Source organism: Dermacentor variabilis, chromosome 9, assembly GCF_050947875.1.
Source record: "Dermacentor variabilis isolate Ectoservices chromosome 9, ASM5094787v1, whole genome shotgun sequence".
NCBI lineage: Eukaryota > Metazoa > Arthropoda > Arachnida > Ixodida > Ixodidae > Dermacentor > Dermacentor variabilis.
Window position 1 is genome coordinate 56,593,114 of NC_134576.1, and position 20,029 is coordinate 56,613,142.

Below are 20,029 nucleotides of genomic sequence, written 5' to 3' on the forward strand. Positions count from 1 at the left end.
GGAGGCATGGTGAGATAGCTTAGAAAAAGAATATCGAAATACCGGTGCCAAGTTCACTAAGTTCTCGCACTTCCTCCTCATGACGTCAGAGATTTCTGGCTGCGAATACGCGACTCTGGTTATTTATTAATCGGCAAAGGAATGGTATCTAGTATATACCCGCCTCGGTATAGGTCAGTTGGGTACGAAATTTCGCTGCTAAACTCGACGCCGCGGGATCGAGCCCGGCCGGGGCGGCCCCAATTTGATGAGAACGAAATGCAAAAAAAAAAGAAAAGAAAGAAGGACAATCGTGATGGGACCACGCTCTAAAAAATGCCACGTCACGCTCCCCTCCTAGTGCGTTCCCTTCCTCCGTGGTGAAGACAGACTGGCGTGTTGGGAACTACTCTATCGGAAATCTAGTGTTGTTGCTATGTACGTATATGTTCTATCGACCTTATTTTGCTAAGTTCTATTCGTTTTGAATTAATGGGACGAAGCCGTTTTCGGCGGTCAGCGCGCGCACGTATCAAAGAGAGGGGTGAAAGGAGACGTTCGATATTGAAAACACTCGCCTGAAAAAAAAAAAAACACTCGGCAAGTACAGGAATTATCCGCTGTCCGCGGAATGGCCAATCGTCGTCGCTGACATTACCGCCGACAAGGAGACCGCGGTTCTTGTTTCCAGCTCGAACAATGGGTGGACGCGAAGCGTGGCTATCGAAGTTGACGGCGCTGACCCCGCCTTCGTCGCGTCCTGGTATGCGGCTGTTGAGGCGAGCCGCCGACCCTCTTATACGAATCGCACAGGTGCGCACACGCGATATCGCGCATTCCTGAGAATGAAAAGCTTCCGCCTTGTTTTTTTTCTTTTTTTTTTGTCCATTGAAGCTTGTTTACCTTACAAGTGCGCCACGGAAGGAACGGTTTTTTTCCACTTTCTCTCCGATAAACGCCGGTAGGCGCCACTTTTTTTTTTGCGTATGTGTGTATTGTCCTTTGTTCGCTGGGAATAAGCACTCGCGCCTTTCATTCCTACTCCATTGCATTGTTTTGTGCCTTCCCTGCCTTTCCACGACGCAGGATATCAGAGCCTAATTTGACGTCATTCCTTATTCGAAAAGGCCTATATTTCCCGTACCATAATTCGGTACGGTCATATGCCTTTACATGGGTACGTACAGGTTTTCACGCAGAATTCTCTATAGTATATCGTATATGATTATGTGTACAGGGCACATGGGGGGGGGGGGATACGTAATCTTTCAAAAATGGTTCACGCGTTTGTAGCAGACGTTGTCAAGTCCCGTCTGTGAACGCTGCTGTCGACTGCTCCCTACGTACAAGTACACATGATTACGAGTACGTAAACAGAAAACAAAAATCATTAAATAAACAAGAGAACACGCAGCTGCAACGCAAAGTTGGGATCTAAATGGCACGATGCCCGCAATCTCAAGCAAGCTGTAGCAGCGACAGCGAATGAGACGCTCACGGTCTCGTCACCTCCAAATGTTAGCTGTCTGCGTCACGGAAAAGGAGGCAATCTCTGAAGACTATCTTGCGGCGCCTCCCTCCCCTCTCCCATCAATCAAAACAGAATTCTACAACTTTGTTCAAGCTTGACCTGAAAGGGTATCTCCAATGGGAAAGTATCAATTGTTAATAAAAACCTCACGGCGACGGCAGAATTTGGTTTCGAGTGTCCACATAATTGCTATCGCAACAAAATCGAAAGGACATTTTCTTTAGAAGACCTTTGCTGGCAGTGTTATCCGCTTCGTGACATGTAGCTTGCTATGAAAGAAAGAATGCCGCGGCTTGGGAGCGGAGGTGGCTGTTTATTCCAGCCCGTCTCTTAAATCCTTGGCTATATACTGCTGCTTTCAGGCTACAACTCAGTTCTCGGGCTACGCTGTTCTCGTTTTGACAGCACGTTCCGGCAGGCCCGGCTATTCCCTTACACACATAACACTGTTCTACGCTTAACAGATTACGTTCGAGCATGTCTACAAGGGGCACAAGAACTGTAAAGGGTCAGAAGCCTCCGTCAGCATCTTTAGCCTCGGCCCCTGTAGTAGGCTCTGCCATATAACTGGCCGAAAAACATCCCAGGACACCTACTTCTTACGAATAGTGAATGAGAAAGCATTAATGTCCAGTGGAACGCTGCTCAGCGGTTCTTTCTAGTTGGGAACTCCTTGCAGGCAAGCGAGCGCGTTGAGATGCTTGGGGAGTTTTGATTTGGTCTTACCAAGGCGCAGTTATAACGCATGCGAGTGCTTGCGCGGACAGGGAACGCGCGGTTAGCGCGAGCTTCCGAGAGCAAGGGTGACGTGGCGTCGCACCGATGCCCTCTCCCCTCAAGCGACACCTGGCGCGCTAACGAGGCAGCAAGTGTTCCCTTTCGCCCGCTCGGCTCCGTAGATGCGCGCTCGTTAGGTGGCGTCGCGGCCAGTGGGAATTTACCTGCCGTTTCGCTGCTGCAGACGAAAGAGACCGGCTTTTTCGCTCAATGGGCCATTTGACACTTTCGCATCAGTAAGTGCCGAGATAAGCGCAGAGCAGCATTCCGGCCAAGTTGGTAATCCATTACTCAAATAACATTGCGCAACAAAAACGACACGAACGTAAGAATAGAAGACACACCAAGCTTGGTGTGCCTTCTTCTCTTACGTCCGTGTCGTTTTTTTTCTTTTGTTGCGCAATATTACTTGAGCCGAGACAACCGCTGGTATTTCGCTGAGGCTGCACCCTAACTGCAAGCAGAGGGCGTACCTCATCGTGGCCGATTGCGGAGGAAAATAGCGCAGAAGCGAGCTGGCTCTGACAGTCACGGAAGAGGCCTTACGACGATGCCTGCCCCACATATAAACTATGTCCGTACTGCGTTTCCTACATCTGGTACAACGCTGTGGAGGCTAGAGATACTTTCTGCAGTGGTTGCGTTCGCGCGTGGAAATAGTTCGCCGTTCCTTGACCGATTTTTCTGAAAATGGTCCTTACATAGGCCCTGCTTTCAATGAAAAGTTAAAGGAATTCACTCTTAGAAAAACAAACAAGCCAGGTACTAACACTGCTGCTCAGACGTTCTCTCAGATCAATTTGCTACTCGTTATTGTTTCATTTGCAGCACGTCGCGGTAGCCCCACCTGCATGCAAGCATGCTAGCGCGAGCAAACACCGCTGGCGCGCGAAGCATAGACGGCACTGGCAGAGTGATAACTTTTTTTTTTTTGGTGACCAGTGCTCGTTGCGTAGCTTCCACAGCTTTGCTCCCTACGTACGAAACGGAGTCCAGTGGCGCGCCGTGGTCTACCGCATACCGCCGAAGAGTGCATACACTCGTCGCACGGATCGAGTGTTTACCTGCCCGAGAAAAGCGAGCGATAAGGATTCCCGAGCGGCAAGCGAGTGCGCGCGGTCACGCTCACTGACCGGCCTTTGATGCTCGCTCGCTCTCTTTTTTTTTTTCTAGCCTCCTCCCCCCCTCCCCCCCCCCATTCGAAGACGAGGGCATGCAAACATCGCGTGCTCGCTGGCGACGGCGACTTGCGCGCTCTCGATTCGTGTTCCGAGTGCCCCGGCTGTACAGTTCTATGCAGGCGCCGCGCTGACGACCCTTTAACTAGCAAGGTGACAAGTAAAAGCGCGACAATACTTCTTGCTTTTTTTTATTTGTCGTTGGTGCTTTTTTGTTCGTCGGCCTCTCTGTTCTGCTATAGGATCGTGCCTCGTCAATATCGAACACTTCAGTTGGCGACCAATAGTGTGCATAAAGCGAGTCGCCCATTCAGTAGCGAGTGCTGATGGAAAAGCTAGCGAACGTTATCTAGTAAATAAAAGAAGTTTCGAAGTTTCCTGTCGAAGACATTCTGCGGAACTGCTAACTCTTCTTATCCTTCGTTTTGCGCTCTCGATTCTCGGCTTCGAGAGCAGGGACGTTTTCTCTCTGGCCTTTCGCTATCGATCCCGATTGACTTCTCTGTCAATTAAGGCTACTTTTCTTTGATTTCCCCCAGTTCCTAAAAATTTCATTTAGTATGAGAACTTTCTTTAGTGTATTCACTAGAAATATGCAAGATGCCCAAGGAATATCGCACAAATTTTTTGGTGCTGCGCTCGCATTCTTCACTTTCATTGATACTTTACATGTACGTCATTGCTAAAGATGTGCTGTCGCTTATAAGAGGCCCTTGCTGCTACCTTACACAAAGACATACGCAAGAACACTAAAAAGAAAAAGCTGCACCACAATGCATGGTAAGTAGCTGTCCAAACTGATTGTGAACGACACCTCTAAGATAAGTATACAGAGCTACAGCATACATATGCAAGTAGATGATACGGGACACTGTAAACAGTGATGTAAGAAAAGAAGTTAATAAATATGGAATTATGACCGAACCAGCAGGCAATGCTTCGGCAGGCTGCCGTAAAACAAGCTTCGCTAGCGAGCCAGAAACCGTCGTCTCCCATACGACTCCGCACGTGCGTCCGCGAGGCCACCAGCACAACCTGTGCTGCACGGAATTAAGCGAGGCCGAGCGAAAGCGGAGCCCGCGGTTGAACGGGGGAGTATTGGGGTCACTGCCTTCGCGTTGCTCAATGGACCGATTAATTCGCTGCGCGCGGTCGGTACTCTCTCAGGAGTGGACGAAACACAAGGGTGGCCCCGTCGAGAACGTCGCACGTCGATGCCACCTTCGGCGATGGCATTTACGGCCATGCAACCATAGTTTACAGACGAGCGAGAGAGAGAGAAAAAAAGAAAGAATGGCACCGTTTTGACTGCACTGTGGCACAATAGTGCGCGTTCAAAGGTTTTAAAGATGGAGACCCGAGAGCTTCTGAAGTAGAAGGCGGGTCGATGTCGGGGTGGCACGAGAGAACTACAGGGAGACTACAAAAGCAACTACGAGGTGTAGTGCACAGAACATCGCCGAGAGAGGCTTTCGTCCTGCGGTGGATGTAAAATAATCTCACGAAGGTGATAGCGATTCAGATGGTGACGACGATGACGGGATGTAGAACACGTGATCGCCATACTTGCACTTTGCGTACAGGCGATATGTACAGCGCCAAAGTTTTTACTGGCCGTTTTTGTAGCAAATTCTATGTCCCGAATACCCGATGCCTGACACTTGCAGTGGATGTGGTGCAAAGTATGGGGTGCGTCACGCGCGCATCCTTTCACGTTCGTCGGTGTTTGCTCACGAACGAGCCAAAACGTCGCGCTTGCAAACAGCAGCCAGCGACGTCATGGAATTCCGTGCATCCGAAATGAACGCGCGCACATAAATGTCCACGAATGCAACTCCCCCCCCCCCCCCCCCCGCTCTCCGCGCAAGAGGGAGACTCCCCCCTGGGGTGCCCCAAATTCTCCGAATGCACGAATTCCTTCTGCCTGTACCACTTTGAAGAACATTTTGCATCTCGTCGCCAGAAGAGAAGGAGAACAACAATACGCGCTAAAGAAAAGCGAACAGTGTATACGTGCCGCCGAAATAAGGAAACTAACCGTCGCCCACCACGACATTCCTTCCCATTTTTTTTTCTCTCTTTTTTTTTTTTTGCGAGAGTCGTCGACAGACACGCGAGAGGCAATGGCCAACTCACGCGACTGCATACAAGGCACGCACGTATAAATCATGAGGGTGAAAAAAAAAAAAAAGAAGGAACATCAAAGCCAAACAAAAGCGTGCCCACGACCTTTCCAGGTAGACGGGTACCGTTTGCCTTTTTTCTTTCTTTTCTTCAATGTCAACAAACGTCCTTCAATTCATCACTCCGTCTCGAGAATGCGGGTGAGAAGGTGGCCCACGCTGTCGCGGCGGCCATTTGAGCGCAAGATGAAGAACGAGGCCCCGAGTGAGACACGAGCACGGCGCGCAGCAGACAGAGGGAGAGAGCGTGTTGACAAATCGTCGGCGAGATGGCGTGCTATTGCCCGTGAGCAGATAAAAGAAGAAAAAAAAAAGGCGCAGCTAAGAAGATCGACTCTAGCCAAGTAAGCGTACACGAGGCACGCCAAAGTGTCGAGAACGTCAGGCACGCCGAAGTACCGTTCGGCGAACGAGTTTTTTGCTTCTCGTACGAAGAGAGGGTCGACGCGGTCTCGCACTGTCACTGAGAGGCCATTGCGCCTGGCCTGGAAGCAAGCGGCCGAGCTTTCTTCCAGCACCCGACCCCCTCCCTAGGCGCCTACATCACTCCCACCATCACCAACTGCGACCGCGACGTAAACCAGTGGCAGAGAGAGAAGGAAACAAAGCGAAAGAGAGAGCGAATGTGTGCGAAGAGGCGCGAGGAGGAATGCGAGTGTTGTTCGTCATAACTTCGCGCAGGCACTCGGACGTCAACGAGTGCTTGCTCACCGAAGGGACGCGTTCGTAGTGTCGGTTGTTCTCGTTTTGTGGTCGTTGCTGCTTCGACGCGTGTCGTGCGGCCACGGTTCCCGTGTTCTTCGAACGGGCTTTCTCGTTTGCTTAGTATTTCTCTCGCTCTTTCTTTGTGTTATTCTTCTCTTTATCGCATTCTCGAACGCGGCTGAATTTGTACGCGCGCGCACGTGTGTGTGTGTGTTTGTGTGTGTGTGTGTGCGCGCGCGCATCAAGCCACCGTCCTCCTCGGCTCACCCTCGGGCGCGTACCCTCGCACCCTCAGCATGCAGCGCGCGGGACGCGATAGGAGCTTATCCCACTCGGACTTAATGCGAAACGTCAGGGCGACGGCGAAAAATTGCCTAGAGTGTTCGTAGAATTACTATCACGAATCCGCCGGTTGCTAAAACTCCCCACCACCTGCTGCTATAGCAGTAAAAGCTACCTCGCGCAAGAACGAGAGAAGTAAACGATCGGGGCTTAATGGTGAGGGCATCGGGCCGTTTAAATATAGGATGCTGAAGTTCAGTTCCACCATTGGACACTTGAAATCTTGTTTTATTGAAGAGGCTCGAAACGATGCGAAGCGGTTAGCTGCCTGCCTGCCGCGAAGTGCGTCTTGCCCGAGCCAACGAATATTTTGCAATGCTAAAGAAACGAATGCAACTGCTTTTCTTTTTCTGGCGCTCGCAGGACGGTTCTCTCAGCGCGGTCTATTAACGGCGGTCCAACGAGACGACCGCCGTTGGAAAGATGAGGAATTCCACTTGGCATCCTGCGTCCTCGGCCCGGGGGGGCCCGCCTTCCCGAAAGCCGGCCATATAAAGGAGTGATCGTACCCTCTCAGCTGTAACGCCGAGACACGCGCGACCTGACAACGGTGACACCTATCGTCGCTGCCGGTCTGACAGCGCTCGTGATGGATGCTGCCGCGGAGATGAGCGGGGGGGGGGGGGGGGGGAGCGTTGACAAGCAAGGGAAAGGGGGGCGGGGGGGGGGGAAGAGAACAACCTGCGAGTGACTTGCGCGACCGCGGAAGGCGAAACGCAAGCGCCCAGTAGCGGCTCTGTCTCTGGCTTTCGGTGGCTTCCCCTTCAAGTTGGAAGCGGCGGGTGGGTGTTTGTGGGTATCCCTTACAAAAACCGATATACAGATAATGTTGTGTCTCTGTTGACGTTCCGTTGTCTTCCATAGAACGCTCGTTGAGACACGGTCAAATGGCAAGTGATTACTTCGGCGAGTGTAAAAAAACGGGTTTCTACGATGCCTTTTCGTGTCCTCGAGATAAAGCGAACTCTGATAACCCCATTATCCTTTCTCCAGAACGGGGTCACTAACCGGAAATATGCACGGCTTAGCGTCACTTATTTCCCTTTTTTTTCTTTAGAATATGGGGCATAAACAGAGGGTTATGAGATACGCCACGGGGGGGGGGGGGGGAGTCACCGGACTATCGACCACCCGGGGCACTTTAATGGGCACTTATATGACAATCGAACTATTGGGCCACGGCGGTATATATATATATATGTATATATATATATATATATATATATATATATATATATATATATATATATATATATATATATATATATATATATATATATATGCGCGCGCGTGTGTGAAGCAATAAAGCATTCCCTCTGAGTGTGGCATGAATGTGGTATGAACGTATAGTACAATATAACGTATCGCACATGTAATACATCGTACTTGCTCTTGGTATAAACAAGACAGATGAGCAAACAGAATCGTGAATGGTGTCTGTCTGACACTGGGATTCCCCACACATAAAAACCTAATTGCGGAGTGCATGCAAAAGCATCAAGGGCAACTAACCAACTTCCTACAAGTTTAGAAAGACAAGCTTCAGATACCGCGTAGTTGCATATACCCCGTCTTGCGTAACCGCGCATCTTGATCAAGCTTCGCCGAGGTTTTTTCTATAAAATACCTATTACGGTATTGCAAAACATGTAAATCAGAAGAATTACAGTGCATTTCTCTTTCCGCACAGTGACTTTAGCCTAATTTAAGGAAATGTGAGGTATCGCGATTAATGGAACTACAACTTTTGCAGGTAAGATTATTATAGTCGCTGAAACGAATGGCTTGTGCCCGTAGCTCGTACCTAAATAAGTGAGAACGCTTCAATCGTTTTCCGCAGCAACCGCTGCACATATGTTGGTTACATTCGTTACATTTGAAAGAAAGTGTTAAAATGTTGTGACTGAAGGAAACAGATTGTTTATTTAGGCAGTCGATGTTTTAGCAAAATTCTGGAAAATTTCGAAACTTCAAGAAACTCGACTGTCGAGTTTACATCTATGTAACTCAGGAACATAAGAACAAGCTATGTGACAATTTTGTAAGCTCCAAATAATAATACGTATAAAGCGGAAATGAATTGATACAATATGCACCGATCTGAATTAAACCATTGACACGTGAATGGGGCTCTCGCAAAACCGTCATGCACACTGTAACGACTTTAGGTAAGTGAGAAATTCATCTATCAAACTTGCCTGCTTTAGGCGCTCTGAAGGATATAATTCATATATCTGCGATATCTGTTTTTGGAACGAAGTTACGTATTTAAAAACGCTGAGGTTCAATTTTTTTACTAACACCCAATTTTTCGCGAAACCCCGTTCTCTTTTTTTCTAATTGCATGACCCAAATTAGTATTCTGCTTCCGAGACGCACTAGAATTTAGGTGTTTTTTTTTTCTCAAGCACAACAAAGTTTTATTCCAATCGTCCAACTGGTTATCTCATCAAGGCATTCCAGCGTTTAACAGTTATTTCAGTAGGGTAACCCGACTCGGTTCCGAGCTAAACCGTCTTCTCTAGGGGGCGCTTTCCTTCCTGAACAGACTACCCGCGCTACCGTTGAAAATGCCGCGCTTAATCACGTGGCGACATGTGCGTTGCCAGTGCCTCAAACCTGCCTCCCTTTGCGGTGACGACGCATGACGTCGGCGTAGCGCAGGAAGCCGCTGCAAATGCAAATGTCGTACATTGATGCGTTCGAGCTCGTCGCACCTCCAGCCGCTGCAAGCTTCGCCGCACGGCACGCCTACTACGCGGCAGGGCTAGAAGCTGCTTTCCAAGGCACAGGGATGAACACTTTTTGCCGCCGAATTAAATAAGAATCAGAGTTCCTTATACTGTTCTCCGTCCGTATTTTTAAATGCGTTAGCATTACGAGTGCTAAAGCGGAGAAGAAAATTTATCTGGGTGAAGCGAGTGTATCTGAGTGAAAGTACGCATATATGGGTCTGCTCTGGGCCACCGTCGCATGCGATTCACTCTTCGTAGAGGCAGGACGTGTGCCCAGTGAGTTCCCGAAGAAGGCTTTCCAGTGTAGTGAATGCGGTTTAAATCACTGACCTGGGACCTTAAAGACGCGCAACTGTAATTCTAACGCATTTCTCTTCCTTATATCGCTAAATTACCGCTGGACATTATTTTTTTCTTTATTTGCCATTGCATTTACAGGCACAAGCCGCGCCGTTTTCTTTTCTTTTTTTTTTTGCGGTGCGATGTCATTACAGATTGCTCAGTTTCTGCCAAAGTACTCGATTTTTTTTTTTTCACCATTTTCCGGGATTTAGAATATAGGTGTTTTCGAGTTTTGTAGCAACTTTTAGAAATGGTGTGATATCGGTCACAGTGCACATAAGAACGAACAGTGCAGTTTTTCTTTGAGGCAGACAATCACATAATTTATTGGGACTTAATGTCTTAGACCGCACCATACAGGCTATAAAACACGCCGTAAGTAATGTGGGAGCCGAGAACTCTTCTACGCAACCTGGTGTTTTTCAATGTACTCCTACATCTAAGTACACGACCAATTTCTTTTTTTTATTTTCTTTCCACCTTTAGGGGAGCGCGGCCTCAGAGATCGGGAATCTAACCGCCATTGAGGCATCGCGGGATGTCTTGAAACCAGAAATTGCTGGGCCCGTTGGAAGCGCCATCGCTGTGTAGCGAGTGAACTAGTCGGTCGTTGTTCGGCGCTGCAAACATCATCAAAATGGACATGCAAATTCGTTGACTCCCACCGCGGTTGCACAGTACCTATGGTGTTGGGCTGCTGAGCACGAGGTCGCGGGATCGAATCCCGGCCACATCGGCCGCATTTCGATGGGGGCGAAATGCGAAAACACCCGTGCGCTTAGATTTAGGTGCACGTTAAACAATCTGAGTTGGCAAAAATTTCCGGAGTTCTCCACTACGGCATGCCTCATAATGGGAAAGTGGTTTTGACACGTAAAACACCATAATTTAATTTTTTTTATTTGTTGACTATCGCTAGCACCGGCGACCTTGGTTTGTGCTTCGCAAAAAGAAAGAAAGAAAAGAGCCCACTCGTTAACAAGCTCCAGTACATACGCCACGGCGTCGGCAACCACAATATAATTACGTATTTATAATCAGTTCTCGGGTTTTTCGTGCCGGCAGCACTATTTGATTATGAGGCACGTCGCGTAGTGGATTAACTTCTGGATTAACTTTGACCGCCTGGGGTTCTTTAACTTACACGTGAAAATAAATAGCGAACGCTTTTTCTTTACCCCTCACCCGCATCGAAAGCTGGACCTCGAGCTCAGAAGCTCAATGAGATAGTCACTGGCACTAACGCGGCGGGCGTGGATACCGGCCGGGGGGTAAATTTTTGTCTATTAGCGGCGAGAAAGACCAAACTCTTATTCTGTGTCAAGGAACATCACAACAATTTCTTCACTTATATTTCTGTCAATTGAGAGTAGATTCGTAATACCCCAACCCCCAAAAAGCAAACAAACAAAGGAATACAAACAATGAAGTGTGTGTTTAGTAAACAAAAAAAGCCTATTGAATATAGCAGTTCATCAATAATTACTTTTCCGAACTGACCGCAAATTAAATTCAGCACCAACATATCGAAAACGCTGCTACGGCCCTTGCATTACCTAACTCCCGCGTAAGTCATATTTCTCAGCCGTCGAACTCGGCGTGTAGTAAATATCAAACCCTGAATTTCGCAAAGTTTAAAGGAGTTGAGCAGAGGCGGGCGGTACATAAACACGGACACACATACCTGTTTCATTGTGCCGACAGACCCACTTTTCCTGGAGCCGTCTAAGGAGGGAATGAGATTCTCGTTGCGCTCGCTCGCACTGTGTGCGTGCGTGTTCAGGTGCGCCCGCTCGGGTGGCCTTTCGGGAACTGAATGCCTTCTTTTTTCACAAAAAAAAAGAAGGCAGGAAGACGCCTAGGTCGGCGCGCCCGTGTCCATAGACAATGCCCGAAAACCTCCTCCACCCCTCGCGCGCGCGAGCCTGAGCGCCGCGATATGCAACGTCTTTCTTATCGTGACGTTCGTAGCGGGCTCGTCAAGAGGCCGTCACAGTTATCGCACGGAACGCGGAGGAAATCGTCGCGCAACGAGGCAGGCATGCGCACCCATCGGCAGGTCGAGGCGAGTCGATAGCGTCAAAGGGGAGGGGGGGGGGCGGTAACATATGCGCGCGCAATGGGCCCGATACCGACCTCGCCCTCGAGCTTCCCGGTATCGAAAACAGGGCGCGCGGATGTGTCAAGGAAGAAGATAGATAAGGGAATCTGAGGATCGGGAGGGTTGACGAGAACGATCAGTATCCTTTTTTTTTTTTTTTTGTAATGCGAATGCCTGCAATGATATATGCGTACCCAGGGTGGTCTGCAAAACGCGCCGTGCGGTAGGAGAAGTCACGTGAGTTCGCCTTGCGCGGGCACGCACTCATGCCAAGGCTCTCGCGTTGGTCGTCGTTTTCCTTCACCGGTGGCTCCGATGCCGCTCATCAGGCCAAAGAGGTAAAGGAAAAGCTAATGAAGATAGAGTTAACTCGGGGCACTCGAACGTACGACCTTCCGTGGGAGTCGAACCGTCGAGCTTACGTGGAAGTCGAACAAACGACGTTTGGCGTTAAGGCGAAGTGACACACTTAATTATTATGGATTTAATTAAACCGAGCGAACCCACGACAGTGGTTTTAATTAGGGTGAAATTAATCAAGGCACAGTTAATTAATGTAGTGTCAATTAAGGCACTCCAAGCCACGATCTCTGGTGGGAGAAAACAAGAAGTAACAACGCATCCGAACGAGAACGTCAAGTAATTTAATTAATGACTCTTGAGCGCGCGGACTTTCGCCTACACCATCTTTGGCGTAACTAAAGTAATGTTTGAGAGTCTCGGAAGAGAACAGCAGTTTACGATAGGTAGCGAGGCATTGGAAGTGGTGAGGGAATACATCTGCTTAGGGCAGGTAGTGACCGCGGATCCGGATCATCAGACTGAAATAATCAGAAGAATAAGAATGGGCTAGGGTGCGATCGGCAGGCATTCTCAGATCATGAACAGCAGCTTGCCATTATCCCTCAAGAGAAAAGTGCATAACAGCTGTGTCTTACTAGTACTGACGTACTAGTAACGTACGCAACTGGAGGCTTAGGAAAAGGGTTCTATTTAAATTGAGGACGACGCAACGAGCTATGGAAAGAAGAATAATGGGTGTAACGTTAAGGGATAAGAAAAGAGCAGATTGGGTGAGGGAACAAACGCGGGTTAATGACATCTTATTTGAAATCAAGAAAAAGAAATAGGCGTGGGCAGGACATGCAATGAGGAGGGAAGATAACCGATGGTCATTAAGGGTTACGGACTGGATTCCAAGGGAAGGGAAGGGTAGCAGGGGGCGGCAGAAAGTTAGGCGGGCGGATGGCATTAAGAAGTTTGCAGGGACAACATACCCACAATTAGTACGTGACCGGCGTAGTTGGCGAAGTACGGGAGAGGCCTTTGCCCTGCAGTGGGCGTAACCAGGCTGATGATGCTGATGATCTTTGGCGTAGTTTTTATAGTTGGATATTTTCTTTTCCCGTGTCCCGTATTCCGCTGTACGCAATGAATGGCGTCTGCGTATGACGGGCTTACCGCAGACGTAAACGTGAGCGGCCGCGACCGTGGCGCCACCTGGTGACGCAGCGCTCCGCGAAACAAATTGGTGTGTGCAACGCCCGACTGTTATGCAACGTCCCCAGCTAGGTGGGCTTGTCGCTTGCTCATCCGTTTCGGCGTCGCGGTTGGCGTGATTGTGCAATCTGTCGTTCTTCAATCGATTCTGTCGTTCTTCGGCAGTTTTGTTGGCACGTTTCAACGCCGTGAATTCTCTTCTTTGTTGCTGCAGTAGTAGTTGTTGCCTATCACGTATATGGGGCTCCTACCCACTATGGGGGCCCTACCATCAAATGGATGGATTATTCTGACATTATAGTGAAGAATAAAATTTCCTAATATCTGCTCATTTAGGGCTGTAGAACGTGAAATTATACGTTAAATGGTGAAGTCAGGTCGAATAAACAATAAATAATAAAAAAGAAAAAGACAAAATTGAGCAAGGCATTCGGTTGAATTTATACATAATCTTTTCGACAGCGAACCAAACGTCCCTGTGGCTGAATCGCAAGGTTCCCCAAACGGAAACAATAACATGCTCTGCTGAGTCCACGCCGAGCCTTCGAAGAATTAATCCCAACACTCTTTTTCTTGCCGCACTAACGCGGCGACAAGACAGAAGAGAGTGGTGTATTCTTTCTTCGCCATCAGGAAACGAGCAGAGGCAATCGTTTGGTCACATTTTCTTCTTCGGTCCACTCCCGCTGTCTCTGCCGGCGAGCTCGTTGTGGTTCGCTGTGCTTGCCGCGGCGAATCTCCTCTTTACACATTTTCGACGACGATTCCCGATTCACTTTCCACATTTACTTCGCACATACACAAGCAGACGCATGTGTGAACAGAAGAAAAAGAGGAGGAGGAGGAGGCTGTGCGCGCGGAACGCGCGTGTGAGGGAGCTTCGCACAGACAGAGGCGAAATACTGAAGGCTAAAAGGCTAGCAGTGTTTTCATAATAAAAAAAAAGAAAGACAAAAGAGATGTACACAAAAATGCTGCTTAAGTAATAAAAACGCAGGGATGCGTAGAGCTACCTTGCCCATGATTTATGAGCTTTACGTCAGCCCCATTCTCGAATTTTGCTATGTTCTTTTTTCAGAAGCTGCAGCATACAACTTAAGACCTTTAATATTATACTGGAAAGCCAAGCGCTGCGTAGCTGTCCTGGGCTGCGAACTTTTGTGGCTAACAATCTGGTTGATCGGGAGTCCGGAGTCATTACGCTGGAATGCAGATTTATGCAACTTAGTGTCCTCACTTTCCTGAAGCTTCACGATGCATCCCTCCCTCATTCCCAACCCGTTTTCATCAATTCTCCCCGCTCATTTTTCAGAACAGGTTGGCGGCGTTACCGACAGCCACAAGTTGATTTTGTTCAGGCACTGTTATCAAAACTTCAAGTTCGTCTACCGAGCCTGATTTCTCCCAAATCTATTTTGTTCAAAGTGAAACTGATTTTTGGTGATATTTTTCCTAGATACGCAAAATTTTCTGCGCCCATAATTGAAGGCCTCCTTCAAGATAATTTTAGTCAATTTCTGTCTCACTTTGTTATTTCTACGGACGCAACACAATATTTAGAGAAGGCTAGCGTTGGCATTTTTTCAAATCAGCTTAACTGGTCTTTCGCAAAATTTCTGGCAATGATTACGGCCATCCAAAAATTGTGGCCACAGAAATTTAAGATAATAGTTTTTACACATGCCCTTTCGGTCTGCGCATATTTAATCTTCTACTAATCGATCACGCCTGTTGAGTATATTTTCGACTCTTGTACCAGACAATGTACAATTTGTCTAAGTCAGCCTTGTCTGGGTCCCCGGTCATAGTGGAAACTTTTTAAATGAATCTGATGACTCGCTCGCATCCTCGACATCAATGAATGTTCCGGTCTTAAATGTCCTTCCTGATTTCTTCTTTCTCATTTCTCTTTTATAACAGGAGCTTTAGACGTCTTTTATTGCTGAATTGTAATTAATCATCTATACTTTCCGCAGATGACTTTCGACCTCTAAAATTTTGATGGAGAAGGAGCAAATGCCTTTCACGCCAATTAGAGGTGACGTTATCAAGCTTCCGCTGTAGAGTTCCCCGCCTAAATGTTTACCTTTACAGATCGCGTTTATCCATTACTGACTTCTGCTCCTTGTGTAATGAACCAGAAATTATTGCCCCTTTCTTTCTTCCTTGCCGGCGCTTCTCCTCCCTCCGCAGAATCTTCCTCATATTTCCAACTGGTAATCTCGGTTTCGCACTTCCAACACGAAACATTTTGTCCTTTGGTGTATGCCAATTAGGCACAAGCCATGGATCGATAATGACTGCTCTGCAAAGGTTCATCGAAGCGTCTGGGATCTTACGCTGCCCCGAGACACCTTGTTTAACTCTCTTTATACTAAGTTTACGTCTAGGCCCTCTCAAAATGTATATTATCATTTAGTTGCCTCTAATGCTTCCGTTTGAATGTTTATATTTACCCCTTTTTGTATGTTGGGTGTGCACTTCGATTCATGCAGTGTAGCCATTTCATCTCGCGGGTACGAACCATGTTTTGAGGCAACAACAACATCAACATGTATACCATACCTGATGAAATCAAGAAAGCTAAGGGACTAATTTGGCATCGCCCCATTTCAACGGGGATGCCAGTAAGTCGTCATCTTAAGCGCGAGAGATGAAGCCACCTGCAGTATACGACTCATACATGACGTGTCCGGGCGGTGGGAGTGCGTTTTTGTCGCTACATTGACGTTCATAGTGACAAAGTGTTGCCGGAAATGTTTGATTGCTTCCTCGGTAGACGTTCAAGTCTAATACGACATAATACGCATCCTCGGCATGTGGATCCAGAGCAGCAAACGGTGAGGACACACGCTAGGGCTGCTCAAGCAATCGACGGAGCAAATCAGCAGGATGACCATAAGAGTGTCGCAAGGACGGAGCGGCATGAAGGAAGGGGACACGATCAAGCTGGTCAGGAGCCTGGTGGTCAGCAGCGTCACGTACTCACTCCCGTACCACAACATGACGCAACAAGAGAGAGAACAAACCGATACTCTCATCAGGAAAGCATGCAAGACGGCGTTGCATCTGCCCAGAAACACGTCGAACGACAAGCTACTCAAGCTAGGTATTCACAAGACAATTGAAGAGCTCAAGGAGGCACAACTGGGTGTGCAGCTTTACAGGCTCCAGCAGTCAACCACCGGCAGGGCGCTCCTTGAAAGATTAGGCTATAAAAACATAGAAGCAACGGAGGATAGGATGGCTAACATACCAGTCTCTTTTCGCCAGACACTGAAAGCTAGCCCCCTAACGGGGAATATGGACCCGAATCCGCATGCGGCCAGAAGACAGGCGCGAGCAGAATACGTAGAAAAACACCTGGCCACTAAAAACAATGTGCAGCCCTATACCCGTGGGACCACAACACCAAAGAACATAGATTTGCGGCAGTGACCGTGGATCATATGGGAGGGCTGATAAGCAGGAAACCCTAAGAAGCTGCACAGTAACAGAGGGGAAAGAAGCAACTGTGGCTCTAGTAGCAGCGGAGGGTTACCGTAGAAACAGATCCTTGATAATATTCATACTCCAAAGAAGCATGCAGAAACTACACGGCAGGTAGAATCAACAAAGGGGCGCTGCGAATCCTCCTCGAGGCAGGGCTTCAGGACGAAAAGATACTGCATACGATTTTCTGGGTGCCGGGTCACACCGGAATAGGCGGTCACCAGATGGCCGACAGTCCAGCTCGCGAGCTTACATACCGAGCGGGACAGTCAATGGACCCGGATACCACTATGACGGTGGAACCAACGTACGCGGAAATACTAAACCATCACAGAGGCAAACGGATAATATATCCACCACCCCACCCATCTTTAACACAACACGAAGCAGTCGGCTGGCAAAGGCTGCAGACAGGAACATTCTCCAATCTACACATCCTACATAAAATGTTTCCCAGTCAAGACAGGGACACATGCCCATGGTGTGGGGCCATCCCAACACTATATCACATCGCATGGGAGTGCAGAAATAACTTCTCTTTCCACAAAGAAAAACATCCCAGTGCGGAACAGTGGGAGGGCCTGCTCACCAGCGGCGTGCTCACAGTCCAAAAAGGATTGGTGAAGCACGCTCTCAAAGTGGCCAGGCTCAGCGGTGCTCTGGAATATATAGGAGCGCCGAACACTCAAGACGACGGAAACTTCAGTAAAAGTTGAAGACCTCTGTTAGCCGCTGAAAGTTGTAAATAGAGCAATAAAGTTCTTCCTTCCTTCTTTCCTTCCTTCCTTCCTTCCTTCCTTCCTTCCTTCCTTCCTTCCTTCCTTCCTTCCTTCCTTCCTTCCTTCCTTCGAGTTTTCAGCGCGGAAAGCGATGCAAGAAAAGGTCAGCCTTACGGATGTCAGAATCGCACCCCTGAACAGAACATACTTTCCTTGGAGCCAGACGAAACCTCTAGGTGTAGAGTGCTGGTTCTATCTTCCGACACTAAGACAGTTGGCCTGCGCAGTCGCACGAGAACAACTAAAGTTAGCAAGCAGTTACGTGGCAGTCGTAACTCACTACTTTTGACTGAACAGGTTGAGAAACGATGAAGCTACCCACGTTGCCATATTCAGACACAATTCGACAAGCAAAGCAGCACAACGTGTAAGGGGGGCGTATTCTAACAGGTGAACTTTACGCGCGCTCCTTCTGCACACGTCACGAGCTGGATTGTTTTGCAAGCGATAGCGGCCTCAACGTCCCCTCTTACGATGGGCGCTCACAAAGATATTTATTGATAATGATAAAATATAGTTGTCCTTTCTTTACTCGTCAAGCATATATAAAATTAATTGATCAGGAATGTTATTTTCTGTGAATAAATGTAACTGTGTATTGCTATAATTTTTTTTCATTCCGAATGTTTGTTCCCTCCAAATATAGTCGCGCTTCAATCACTGCTCTCATATAACCAGCCTTGCTGATGTCGGTGGCTATTTGTTCTGTACCTCGCTTCGCGACGTATTCACGTTCGAGTACCTGAAAACGGTGTCGCCGGAGCCGCCGTCTACACGGCGATCGCAGGCACCAGGAATATTACAGACACCTTAGAAGGCCTGGCAATCAGACTAGCATAACGAACCGTTTGGTCAAGAATTATAGAAACGTTACTCCTGAAGCAGCACTGGACAATGAACACTGGGGAGACCATATACTTGTTAGGCAAGCGTCTCTTATAAGAAGAGATTTACCGTAAATGCGGGTATTTATTCTACTAATTATATAATTCCTTTATGATCAACGCCATTTCAAGGCCGACTCTGCGCACTACGTTAAGTCGGCCTTGGAATGGTGGAATGAGAGGCGGGTACCCAAGAGCCATAGAAGAGTAAAAAAAATCGGCAGGGAGACATAAGGCTGCTTAGATGCGGGAATGCGAAAACATCCTACCGTTTGTGGATCCTGCAATGTCATGAACGCGTTCATTTTATACGCTCATTACGTGGCGCCACCTCCTAGCCATTGGCTGCGCATTCACGTGCCCAATGACGCACGCACTAGACCACGCCTTTAGTAAGCCAGAAACGTGAGCCGCCGTGGCGCCGGAGGCCCGGGTTCGATTCCCACATGGAACGAAGGTTACCAAATTTTCTTTTCAAAGCCACTAATTTGCTTTGATCACAGAAACTTCCCCCAGTAATTTTATGCAAATTAAAAAATTTTCTGATGTGTTTTTACTCTTTGCGCCGTTGGCCATTTTTGGTACCATCTTTCGGTCACGCAAAAGGCGACGGACTTTCGCGTAATGGGGCATATAATGCTTTCGCATTGAAAATATTTGTAGAAGCCATCGAGGATTATTGTCAGTGTGAGCGAAATAGATGAACGCTGCCAGGAATGTATTTACCATATTGATGCGGAAGCGTCACATCGCTCATTGAGCGAAGAGGGTGGCATCCCGCGCCTGTGTAGCAGCGTCTACATGCCCATTGGCTGCGACGCCGCTTCACGAGCGTGACTCGGCAGACCAGAGTGGGCGATTGTGAGCACCTGCAGCCCCGATAGCGCGCCAGCTTTCGTACTAGGGGAGAGAGCATCGCCTCGACACCACGTCGCCCTCTCTACCGCTCTCGTAAGCCTGCTTCTTCGCGCAAGCTCTCGCCTGCGTCCTGACTGCGCCTCGGTAAGACCAAACGAAAACAGGCCAAGCATCCCAACGACCTCGCATGCCCGCGAGTAGTTCGTAACTCGCAGGGCCGCTCAGCGGCGTTCCATTGGACACTAATGCTTTTGCATTCCGAACTCACAAGAAGTGCTTAGGTGTCCTCAGGTTTTTACAGGAATGATGCGCTTGAATGCAATATGTTTCAAAGAGTGTATTAAGGTAGCGTTTTATTGCGATAGCAAGTATATAGACACTCCAGGCGAATTTCTGCCGTCGCCGTCGCCGTAAGGTTCTGTATGAGCGAAAGCGTGTGAAGGTGAGCCGCCGAACCCAGTTCAATCTCGCGTGCGCAAGCGAGGAACGCGACCCGGATGGGTGCCCTCTCCAGCGGCGCGCGAGGCAGGGTCATGAGGCGAAGGAGGAGGAGCGCACTTCTCCGGCGGCTGCTACGCTGCCTCGATGTCCTCCTGGTCCGCCGCTCCTTACAGAGTGGACATAACCACGGCGTCTACTACGG

The 20,029-nt window shown here is 48.5% G+C and overlaps 1 protein-coding gene across 2 annotated transcripts in view; it reads right to left on the reverse strand.

The window, feature by feature from the left end:
* LOC142592716 (sodium- and chloride-dependent glycine transporter 2-like) overlaps nt 1-20,029 on the reverse strand; it is a 159,545-nt gene that overhangs the window by 73,153 nt on the left and 66,363 nt on the right. The window contains exon 1 of one of the 2 annotated variants that reach the window (XM_075704314.1): nt 11,457-11,749. The exons of the other annotated variant lie outside the window; for it this stretch is intronic. Within the exon in view, the coding sequence (XP_075560429.1) occupies nt 11,457-11,465 (9 nt within the window). The 5' untranslated portion in view covers nt 11,466-11,749. Of the gene's footprint in view, nt 1-11,456; nt 11,750-20,029 lie in introns of those variants that run through there. 2 annotated transcript variants of the gene reach the window in all.